This window comes from Nesoenas mayeri (assembly GCF_963082525.1).
Source record: "Nesoenas mayeri genome assembly, chromosome: 2".
NCBI classification, from domain to species: Eukaryota; Metazoa; Chordata; class Aves; order Columbiformes; family Columbidae; genus Nesoenas; species Nesoenas mayeri.
Genome location: NC_137543.1, coordinates 36,982,731 through 36,995,420, shown reverse-complemented (window position 1 = coordinate 36,995,420; position 12,690 = coordinate 36,982,731). Strand labels below are relative to the sequence as shown.

At 41.2% G+C, this 12,690-nt stretch overlaps 1 protein-coding gene across 1 annotated transcript in view; it reads right to left on the bottom strand.

The window, feature by feature from the left end:
- The window catches only part of CPA6 (carboxypeptidase A6), a gene marked incomplete at both ends in the record, with an annotated part of 76,858 nt that extends 64,500 nt beyond the window's left edge, over nucleotides 1–12,358 (bottom strand). The window contains one exon of the mRNA XM_080339058.1: nucleotides 12,261–12,358. Coding sequence (XP_080195184.1) covers nucleotides 12,261–12,358 — 98 coding nt within the window. The remainder of the gene's footprint in view (nucleotides 1–12,260) is intronic.
- Nucleotides 12,359–12,690: the final 332 nt, after the last annotated feature.

The window sequence follows — 12,690 nt, the reverse complement described above, 5'->3', positions numbered from 1 at the left end:
GCCAAGATATGTCCCCTAAGCATCGTTTTCACTAAAAATCTGCTTCTGCTGCTGTAGCACACATTGATTTTATCAGATAGAGCCTCTCATGTACTCGCTTCCCACCTAAAGGTAAAATGCCGGAGCGAGGGAAGAGAAAGATGTGTTTGGTCTGTTTAATTTTGCCGAGTTTTTGGTAGATAAATGGACCAGCAGACTGAGATTAAATTTCACATGAAGAAATACAGAATGTTTGTATTGTCTTCTTTTATCTTGAGTGAAAAAATTTTGAAAGCTGCGATCAATATTGAACCTCGGCCTTGCTCTATATTTTGTCCTAGAAGAGGACAGCTACTTTGATATACCTGAAGGAATGGGTTTTACCAAAATTATAAATGGAAGAGGGTTTTTTTTAAATTGTCAGCACCAATACATGTCCACTAAATACTAAAATCAGAACCTACATACACAGCTGTGTTCACTTTTGTGGTTAATTTTTAAAAATCCAGCTAGAATCACATTATCGCCTTTTATGCAATTATGCACTTACAATTTAAATTGTATTTTTTACATTGTACACAGAGATAAATTGATAAAGTGAATTAATTTTCATTTGCAATTATTTCAGTCTATAAAGCTGTAATATGCAAAATATGCACACACTGAGCTACACTTGATATGTTATGTGAATTAATACCACCCAAATTTAGAGCTGTACAAAACCATTAAATTGTCAGCTCCATATTTCTGTAGCTTCTTTCTCATTATATTTTTTTTTGTGCCCAGCTATCCTTACATAAAGTTTAATGGAAAATAAAGCTGGCATATTACATGGCTAGGAATAAACTGCCAAAAACTTCAATTATGCAAGAGGCAACGTAATATATGATATGATATGATACTTTGCATTTACATCAGAATTTGTTTTGGTTTTTTTCCATCTCAAATGAAAAATTTATCTTTTCATTGTACTTCCATTTCTATTTTGTAAAACAGAGAGTGGCGTGACCTAAGCCATACATCAAGACAACGTGCAGCCAAAACAGCAAAGGCCTCTTGGCTTTGGCTGCCATACTCACCCCACAGGCAACGTTTCCTTCGCTTAATCCCTATCATTAAGACAACTCTTACTTCTTCCATCATAAACTTGAATTTTGAACTCCTCTATCCCTGTTTCACATGAGTAATAATTAAGTTTAAAACAACAAAACCCTACAGGCAATGGGGACACAAGTCTTGAATGCACTGAAGAGTGTCTGTTTTATGAGCAAGTTGCCCCTGCTAAAAGCGAGCATCCGCCTGTTCCTCATAGACAACAGATTCCAGTCTTCTTCTGACATTACTTCATCGTACAACATCTGGTGTTTTATAGCCATGCAGTTTAAAAATAAATACTCTGCATGCAATTTGATAACTTAAAAAATATTACCTTAAATCCGCCCATTTATTTATTCTTGTAAGCAACAAAATTCTCTATACAACAGCTGATTTAAGAATTCCGTCTTTGTTTTGCTTGAAGTTTGTGTTATTTTTTATCATGAAAAAGTAACATTTTCCAGTGGGGCAGAGGGACTGTTAGTTGCTAAACACACCCCAGTGAGATCCCTGCACTTTTCTCCTGCATAAAGTCCTTTTTTTCTGTTCTGTTCATTTGATATGTTTTAACAGAATTATTATTTAGCATGTTAATTGGCCAGCTATTAGCTACTCCATCATTAAGACTGTATTTCATTAGCTCTAACATGAAAACTGAAATCTGATATAGACCCACTACCTGCAGAATAAACTTTTGAAGTGTTGTATGGTGCCTCCCTCAGTTAATTATGGCACTTCAAAGTAAATACACCTGAATATTAGAAACCTGTTTCTTAATACCTCCTAGTTTTCACACTCTTGTCTTCTAACCACGCAGGGGAATGCATCTTGTCTCCTATTTGCTTCTTTTTTCATTTGTTTTTTCCATTATAACTGTGCAGCCTGCAACCGGCCTGACTTGCTGCAGGCTCCGTGAGTAAACGCATTCTAATTCAAAGACCACCCCCAGTGTAGTTGCCATACATAAAAGCTCACATGTATTTTTTCAGCAGAGATAATGGCCAGTGGATTAAAGAAAAACAATGCAGAAAGATCAGATTTCACAGAGCATAGTGTGGATCCCTTCTTCTCTACAATTCTGTAAGCCTGAACTGATTCATGGCACTGTCTCACTGTCTGCAAATTGGTAGGCCTGATCTGGCCTGACAGGGTAAATCTTCAGGTCTTCTCTCTCTTACAGTTTAATTCAGCAGAAGCAAAAGATCAAGGTTTTCTGGTCCCTGGACCCCTTCACCCACCTTTCCTCAGTGGGGCTTTTATACTATTTGGAGAGGTTGCCCCTCATAAAAAGGAGACATAAGGCTTAATTTACCTTAAAGACTAGTCTATACTGACTCTTTACTGTGTAGGAGACTGTACTTAGCTTTTCCATCACCTCTCAGACACTTAAGCTAATTAATTTTTCTGTTGTTTTGTGCTGCTTCCCTATCTGTTTGTGTGTGACGTGTGCTGATCATCGCAAATCATTCTCTGCTTTTGTCAGGCAGTGGCAGCATGTGCTGACTCTATATTTCTTGGGTGCCTTTTTGTCCATCACTCAACATTGGGCCAAAACGTGCCAGTTATCTTATGAGGAAGAGATGGTAGGTCAAAGGAAAGAGCGATGAACATAGGAAAAAAGACATGCTGGTGGGCTGCATGCCACCCACTGGCTATGGACTAAGCATACAGGAAAGAGAGGGGCCTGGGTGCAATGGTGAGAGATGGATGGTCCTGAAGACTCCAGGTCTGTGACACCTGCTTACACGCTTCTGAACTGCAAAAGCACTTGAACTCACTGGACACCTATTTCCTAATTTGATATGCATTTTCGGCAGGTGAGGATAGATGTAAGGCCTTCAAAGACGTAACTACCTCATGCAACAAACAGCATACACCATAGAAGGAAGGAAAGGCTGAAGCCCCTCATTCTGTCCTCACCAAATCTGAGCCTGTGATACTCATGTTTCTGTCTCCATGTCTGCTCAGAACCATCCACCAAGGGTAGACCAGTGCCTTTGTCATGTGTGTGTCTGACAGAGGTTGATGATGTCAACCACGTGACGTTTCTTTGCCTGGGACCTCTAAGATATATGATACACCAAATGTGCTCAGACACTGCATAGCCCATGCCAAGAAGACTGAAGGCGAAACGACTTCATTTTTCACAAAGAAGGCAAATTACTTCACTGTTATGTTCTATTAATGATCCCCATATATATTTTTAAGCATTGTCGCTACCACAGGCAGATGGATTTGGGATCCAGCCTGTTGATAATGGAGTAAGATAAAGACATGACAAGCTCTTTGTGCCACAGGGTATGTTCACACTATGTACTGCTGGCAAAGACACGAGCTCATTCGTCTGGGACACTCAGCTTATTAGCCCAGACTTGGCAGTGTGCTTAAATGGTAAGTCTTGTTATTTGGTACAAATGTCAGGCAGAGTATGTTCTTGACTTCTCGTCCTATTCAGTTCAAGTGAAGCCAAGGTTTATTTCCCTGTTCAAACTGCACTGTGACAAAAAAGGCACAGCTCTTAATATAACATCCTTATTTAAATGTCTTCCCTGCTTCTTTGACAAATATAGTTATTGTTTGCTTAACATCAACCTATTTAATAAATATAGAGATTATTGTTCTGTAGAGACTATCACGTTAGCCTTGTTTGTTACACAAAGGACTTACAGCTTCTTCAGGCATTAGGAAGGATGAAGTCCCCTTGTTTCAAAAGCCCACATGTGATGATGGCTAGTATCAAGGTTAACTTTTTTTGTACTTTTAGGAAGGTCCTTCTTGGAAAATAAGCATCCCACTATTCTCTCTGTGAGCCTGAAACATTCTTTTGAGATTGCTTCATTGCCATTGGTCTGGAGAGGAATCTGGCAGTCATGATCGATCACGAAGCCAAATTCTGCTGAGGTAAAACCACAGTGTGCTCCTTGGAGTTCACACCTGGAATTAACTGGTTTCAGACAACTATCTCCAGTGCATATGGGCACAGGGAGACTGAGAGGCTTGAGGTACGCAGGCAGGTACCAATAAAACAGCCTTCCCTGTGCCAACCCTAACACTGCAGAGGCGCTGCAGCAGCCAGATCACAGCCTGGCAAGCTGAAAGTTAGTTTAGAAAAAAGAAAAGTGCTTTTTTTTTCCTCCCAGAATTGTCTCGCTGTAGGCAGAGGAGTGCCAGTCCCTGAGCAGGGGCTGCACATCTGGAGCAGCAGGAGCACGACTGCTTGCCCTGGCAGCAGCTGGCTGTGAGCAGCGTTTGGCTGTATCGCTGCCCTGCAGCCTTAGAGTAGCATCTGGTGGTAATCTTGGTAGGTGTACGGCAGAGTAAATCAAAGAGAGCACCAGTTTTTCATCAGGCCTGCTAAAGTCATTTCTCACATCTGTCCTCGAGGCTTGACTTTCTTTCAGGGTCCTATCCCATACTCATATAATCCAGTGCCTGACTTAAATGCATTAACCTGTTCATTTATTTCAACTAAGTTAATACCTTCAGTGCTTTGGGAGAAAACAAATGAAAATTGTCAAAACATTCACATTTAAAATCCATCTACAGGATGTAGTTTTATCATATATGCTACCTGTCTGTCAAAAAAAAAAAAGTTTTCTAGTCTTCTGGCCTAAGCAGCTGTTATGTTGTTTTGTATTTAAGATGTGCCACCCTTTATACTGCTTACCTGAGGTTCTTAAACCTATAGGATACTGTAATCATGAGTTATTATACAAATGCAAGACAAAAATCTAAATTTAAAATTTAAAAAGCCTCTTTTTCTCTCTCTGAGTTGACCATGAGGTGCTGCAAACTGTACCATTACTCTCCTGAGGTACCCGATATACCGTATAGCAAACAGTTTTTCTTAGAACAACCTTACTGTAACAAATCATCTACAAACAGCACATTCAAAGACCTGCTTTGATAGCCTCCCCTGCACAGAGGCCTTAACTGAGCTGCAGAACATAAAGAAAATAAAAAATGCTTTGATTTGAGAAGATACAGGTGTCCTTGTGCTCCTGGGTGATGTGCAATGCCTGGCTTCTAGTTCCATAACAAAGCAGTGAGGTCCTTGGCCTTCCTCCTCATTTGGTTAGCTCAAAAGGTGCAAAGTATCAGAAAGAACGGAATGTATTGTCCCCATCCATTTGTGGGCCCAAATATCTTTTCAGTTCAGAGTACTTTGGCCCACCTACCCTTTGGTGCCTTGCACAAAAAGCAGTTTTATGGTTTTCTTTGCAGATACCTTCCTTACAATCAGTGTCTGTTAAACATCTGATTCTGATCTGATATATCGAAGTATAAACTAGTAGCGCCCTTAAAATCTATGCACTTTTGCCATAACACCAGTATCAAATCAGAACCACATCTTTCTACTCAACCATAAGAACAAAGCCTTTAAATCAGAATCAAAATTTACTGAAAGAGAATAGGATTGGGCTTAATTGTCTCCAGAAGTTTGCTGACTGTAAGTCTGTTCCTGCAAATCTGAGACCAGCAAAAGTCTTGTTAAGTTCTGTAAGGCGTCTTGCCTGCAGCAGGGTTTTTAGAGAGCGGTCTAATGTACAATTATAATTCTTCGTTCTCATTTTGCAACTAAACCTGCTTATCATTGTAAATAGAATGGAGAGTACAGGATCAACTGAAGGTTGTTTTCTGCATGAAAAATAATATTTATAGCATGAATATGTAAACTAGTTGGGCAGAGGACAGTAACAATACTGTTTATTTTGACTTTTTTTCTGTGTAGAGGGTCAAACTGCAGGAAAACTCTACTTAATCTCCTGCCTGTCCACAAAATAAATCATACTGCTTGAAGAGTAAAAATACTGAATGGTAAACTACACTGCCTGTTTTCAGTTTTTACTGCTATATGCACACTCACAGCAGGTTTTGCTTGCAAGACTATTGAACAGATGCCCAATATATGATAAAAATATCTGTCTCTTTCTCAACTTTTTGCATGAACATAGTGCACCCATTAAATACTACATCCTACAATAGCAGAGGGAGTACAATTTCTGTTATGTATTCAGAGGTACAATCAAGGAGAAAAGGTAAGTGAAGGACAGTTCTGCAAAACAGAGATGACAGAGTTTACCTCCTGGAGATAGAGAGAAATGATTAATGGTGGCCATTCACCTTCAACTGGATAGAGCAATAAACGTTTCCTACGGCATTTTGACCATGTAAGGCCATTTCAGACATAAGGATGACATTTTTACAGATATAGAATTTCAGGAGACCTTGCGATTCTGTGTATTATGCAGTGTGGGATATAGTCCATGCAGTTTATGAAATTAAGAGTTCTCTACAAATTTTAAGCAAAGTATTCAAGAAAAACAGATTTTTAGCTTCCCTTTTGCAAATTTGTTCCTTCCAGAACTGTGATTTTGCTTCTGGACTACAAGTAAGTTCTACTGTCTTTTGTGTGAGTTACATAGTTTAGATTCCCATTGTTTTTAACATGAGAAAGTATGTATGTAATTACTGTAGTATCTTGTCCCCTGTTAAGTGCTCATTAAGATCCTGTACAAAATATTCAGAGTTGAGAACACCATTTTAAGAAGCTCACAAGTGACTCTGAATTCACAGCAGCAGCAGCTAGAAGTGGACATAGTATGGAAGTGAGAGCTTTGGAGTTCACTGCAACTAGTACCAGATACTCTGGGAAAAGTGTATTTCTTTGACCGCTTATTTCCATGAAACAGTGAAAGTCGGTGGATTCGAAGTGGAAGCTTTAGACTGAAGGTCTAGATGGATATGATATATGAATAATTTATTTTTTTTAAAGTATCTTTGTCTTAGTACACCTTAAATGTATCCTGGGTTTTTTTTTCAGAGCATAACTGCTGGAGTCAAAACCAAGCCTGAACATGAATTTTCTTTAATAATACGCTACCTTCCCATTCGTAACATATCTACTTTTAAAAACAAGGAAAGCATAAATGTGTACTGGAATTGGTTTTGCACTTCCCAAAGAATTATTCTTATTGGAAGACCATAGATTGCACCTAATACAGGAAACCTAGGAAAAGCTCAGAGCTCCCATTTATGGGTGCAAATTTTGCCCATGTTCTGATTTTTTGAAGTCTTTCCTTACTCCCCCTGCTCTCTGCCCCTCTCTTCCACCTGCAGAATCCAGACAGGAACCACAACACCATCCAGTGGGGTCCCAAGGCGGACACATGTGGGACCAGGCTTTCATGGTGACGTGAACCTGGAAATCCGTTTAGACACAGCCATAATGAACAGGGAACGTCCTCGCCTGCCATTCACTTCACCTGTGCCATGTGGATGTGCACTCTTGTTCTAATTTGTTGTGGTTTTTTTTTTTCTTTTAAATTAAAAAAGGGAAAGAAAGAGCAACTGAAACACTTTGTATTTCTCATTTATAATGAGAAGGGCAGAGACATTTTAAAAGGTAAATTTAACATGTCTGGACTTAGAGGAGAAAAAGAATAAAAACTTGGCAGTTATAGATTTTTCCTCTTGCAGAACATAAAGGATATTGTGCAGGGGGAATATCAGGTGATGAGAAAACACAAAATTAGGAGTTGCAGTGTTGGAATGAGAAAGGGTATAGAGGTGCCAGAGTTGTTGATTTCACTGATCTATGCTATTTTCAGGAACCAGTAGTGCTTTGATTACATTCGAAAAGAGGATACTTAAAATTGTTTGTGCTAGAGAGCTCACAGCCCTTTACATTTTAGAAGCTTCCTGACACCATCCAGAGAAGCACTAAGTATGGTTTTCATCTGAATTAATATTATTGACTTTGATCTAATGCTGGTGGTGTGCCTTCCAAATGCTTTTTTTTGCCAGTTGTATGACATTTTACTTTGACTTGGGGGTGGGGAAGGAGAGCCAAGCAGCAGAGAGAAAGAACATTTTTTAGACAGCAAAGCAGATCTTGTAGTCCCTGATTATAACATTTGGAAAAAATCTGCAGAGAGGAACAGCACAGAAGGAGTTCTTTTCCACTTCTCAATTCCCTCAGCAACTATTTTTCATCACACTCCCATGTGTTTTTTCCATGCGACAGAACAATTCTCAGCTATTGTGTGTAAGGTATTGTGGGATCAGAGGCACTTAGCTGTGGTATGTAGGGATATTAATGGGCATTAAAATACTTGAAATTTGCTGAATGCTCTCAGATTTGATATCTGTGCTTATCTACATGAACAGTTGGTATATGCAGTTTTCAGGATGTGATGTCCCAGTGGTTGCAGCATATTATATCTAGGATTACAGAAGATTTATTTACCGTTTTCAGTTTCCTTGTTATCCACCTCAACATCACTCCCAGGTCATTTTATGCGGTTGTTACACGATAATGTAAGAATGCACTTTAGCCTTCACCTGACCAAGACAAATGACAATTATCTGCAGGACTGCAACCCACAGAAGAATAACATTTTGGAGGAGTTAACATCTTGATCAAATATTTTACAAAAACTCTAAAACCTCCAGCAAAAACCTTAGGGAAGAACTGGCCAAGATTTTTCAGGCTTTGCCTGCATTTGATTATTTGAGGTGAGAGCCGAAGTGAGATGAAGCACATTTCTGAAAAGGCTTTGGAAGAACAGGGAGTGGGACAGAAAATGTGCAGGTGGAGGTCGATGAGCTAGAGTAAAAAGACCTTAGTAGTGATTTTTAAAGAACAAATGAGAGAGATGCTTTTTGTCCTAAGAAATCTTGACCTGCTAATGGGAAGCCATCTCATTCTTCAAAGGATTCCTAAAAGCAGGAAGACTGCTGCATTTGGTCAAAAAATAACACAAAAAAGTCCATCTGCTCCAGCTCCCTACAATGGAAATCTGTCAAAAGACAACTACCCGAGGAAGAGTAACAAGGCAAAAGTGTACGGTATTACCACTAAGCACTGTCCCAACCCACAGTTACTTTCAACTCAGTGATCCTCTTGGGCCTGATGTCATTTCAGTAGCATCCCTAGTAACTCTCTCTCCAATGGACCTGTCAAGACCCCCTGAATCCTTGTAAAAATTTCACATCCTTCAGCAAGGATTTCCACAGCTCTCAGACCTGTGGGGTAAAGAAGTTTCTTTTCACCTTGGCTCCTACTAGATTCAGTTTATGCCTCCTACTTATTGTAACTGGAAGAAACAGTGAGCAGTTGATCTCTGCCCACCACCTCCACGCCACTCAAAGCTTGCAGACATGGTACACCCTAAATTGGTTCTATTAGAGACCAGAGTCCTAGCTTACTTGGTCATTTCAGGCACTTGACTTGTTCCACATATTTGGTTATCCCTGTTGACCCTGTTTGAACCTCTGGTAATGGCCTCCTGGAAAATATTCCTGAATATACCATATCTACTCTCTCCAGACCCTAATGTGTTCTCCCCTTGTCAAACTCCCAAGCCTTTGGACAGAGCACACAAATGGGAGAAGGAAACACGTGTGTATGAGACTATAGATTTGAGTTTGCTGTGAGGTGGCTGATTAGCAGTGTCTTTCAGAGGCAAAGGCAGTAGCTCCGAGCTCCTTTGGAGCTCCTGGAGGCACAAGAGCACAGAGGCGGGTTGAACTCCTGAGCCTTGTGTGAGGCAGCAGAAGACAAATACAACTGTGCCTCAGTCTTTGCAAGAACTCAGTGGGCATGAGAGCCGCTGCCTCTTTGCTCAGGCTTCCTAGCTGTCTGTTGACTTCCCAAAGGTATCTGGAACACATATGCTTAAAGATGTGTCCGTACGGCATACCTCCCCTGCTCTGAATGCAGTTTGGAGAAGTTAGTTTTGAGAAACATGTGCAATGCCAATTAATTGTCTTAGGTCCGAGTTCTCAGCTAAAGAGCTACAATTGCACTGTACCTTCTAGTGGTGGCCTGGGTTTATAAGAAGTGTTTTACATTGCTTTATTTGTTGTTTTTTTTTTTTCTCTCATGCTTTTGCCCTAACTATATTTATGTCTTTCACCTATATGATACAGCTTCTGACATGATAGAAACGACTAGGACTGAGACACATTTTTTAGCACAAAATGAAGTCAGATGCTTGGGACGCCTCTTTCAAGGATGAACGTCAGAAAACTATATTCACCTCCTGACTTTCTTGAAAAAAGTCCCTAACAAACACATTTTCCCCCTGAGTGAAGACCGGGTTCAAAAGTGATGGCTATACCTGCTCAACAATTTCTAAACAATTGCACACACAGAGGAAATTAAATTATCTTGCCCAGGACACTGGGCTAATGACAGATGCCTCAAAAGGGACAAGACATATTCAAAATTCTCAAGAAACCTTCATCCTGCTTCAAACTAATTTTTCATCATCTTTTATTGACACAAATAATGCCAGAATAGCAGAAATGGAAAATATTAGTAGAGTGGGAAAAATATCAGGTTATTTTTCCAGTTTGTGTTACACATGTGGTACACATTCTGGTTTGTGTTACAAATGTGACCACATTTTCAGCAAGGCTTGTAAAGGTATCTTGGCCCCCTACCACAATTGCCTATGGACCAAGAGTTTTTAAAATGAACTCTAGCCCCTTTTCTGATTAGTGATTTTTGTTGTGCTTGCCCAAATTCTGGAAGCTAATTTTTCTGGGCTAGACTCTACACAAAATCTTCTAGGACAAGGATCAACAGGGAGAAGTCGTGTGGGTCTGTCACACACACCACCCAGGGCATATAAAATTCTCAAACAATAAAATTATTTTAAAACTTTAACAAAATCAGTGAATTGTATTAACGAGCAGAGGTACGATACTTGAATCTGCATGCATTTTCTTCTATTTTAATGGACTTGATTATAGATTGACAATCTTACTTAAACCTAGAGGATATTAAAATGTGTATTTTGACGTCTCATACACCGATTATTAGATAGCTTATGTAAATAATATTCAGAAAAAGTTATGTACCAATACTGGGAATTTGTTATTAATCTCAATGTCATCTGGAAGCAAATTGAATACAATCTTGATTTTTAAAAAAATGGGTCTTACTGAGACCACGACTGTGCAATGGGCTCCAGACAGAGAGAACAGCGCTCCTGCACAAAACTTATGACGGGACCCTGGTTTTGGAGGAGAGTTTAGTTTTCTGTCCTGTTCCTTTCTAGCACTGCGAGGAGGGCTCCTGACTGGGGTGGATGGTTTGGTTTCACACTGCAGATCAATACTGGGATCCGAGGACCTGAACAGAGATGGAGAAACAGCTCTCAATTGTTTAACTACTTTCTGTCACTAATAGTGACCCAAGGGGTGAATGGCTTCATATCACATTACCAAATCCTTGAAGCTCAGGGAATGTTTTTTGAACTTCACTTTAGTAGCAGAATTTACATACATGGCTTGGCTACTTTAAAAAAATAAAAGAATAATAGAGCACCTCCTTCCACAGGGAGGTGTGCTTATCCTGAAGAATTTGCTGGTCAGTTTAAATGAATTTTGTACTACATGTGAAAAGATGCTACTGGTATCTCTAATGCTCCTGCGTTTGGCTGGATTCTCATTTACACCATAAATCTTTTGCAGATACTATATTGTTAAATACTTGCTAAAAACGAAGTCTCTAAACTAGGCAAGAAGAACACACACTTCAGTGGCAAAGCCTAGTAACGATACTACAGTTTACCTTTTACTACTACTTAGTTCAGTCTTTCCCTTTCTAACACACATTTTAACTTTAAATGGGAAACAAACAAAAAAAAAAAAGGAAAGAAAAAAGCGCCTAGTTTGAAATACATGTAAAAGTTTTCGTTTGCTTACTGTTAAGGTTAATTAGGTCCCCTCACTGTTTGGGTTTTTTTGCATTCAGTAAGATTGCACATTGCCTAGCTTTTTTAAAAAAACACAACACTATCAAGTTCTACTAAATACGTTTCACAAAGGAAAATACAAATCTTCATTCATTTCAGAGCACGGTGAAGTCTCTAAAACTTTTCCCCCCCTGTATAGTCGCAGTTTCTCTTTCTACAAGGACACTAAAAGTTTGTTGTGTTTTTGTTTTGGTTTGGTTTTTTTTACCTCAGTGTAGCATCCCTCCTATTGGTATCAGACTCAGAGCATCTATCGCAGGAAAGCGCCGGAGCGCGAATGGAAAGAAGCAAACAAACAGCTCAGGAGCGGGAAGAAAAGCCTGAACACGCACAGACGAGCGGTTCTGGCTGGCGGCGCTGGGGAAACGAGCGGAGGGAGCGCGGCTGCGGGCAGAGCGGGGCGGCGGGCGGACTTACCCGGCGTAGCGGCCGCGGTGGCCGCGGAGCGGCAGCGCAGCCTGGAGGCAGAGCAGACAAAGGGGCAGGAGCCCGGCGGGGCGCCCGCGGAGCGGCATGGTGGGGACCCTGCAGCCACCGCCGCCCCAGGTGGCGGCTGCCGCGCACACAAAGCCGGCGCGGAGGCGGGGGCCGGGAGGAGCGGGGCGGTCGGAGGTGTCGCCGGTCGCCAGCGGCGAGGGGAGAAAGTCTGTGGAGGACGTCGCCCGCAAGCCCCGCCGCGCCTGGGCACGGGCACGGGCACGGGGACGGGACGGGGCGGGGAGACGCCCGCCCGCCGGGGAGGGCTGGGGGGTGCGCGGCCCCGCCGCCGCCCGGCGCTGGGCGGGGGGTGCGGGGGCTGGCAAGGGCCGGGCGGCGGCGAGCAGCCCCCCGCGGGCACGGCGGCTCC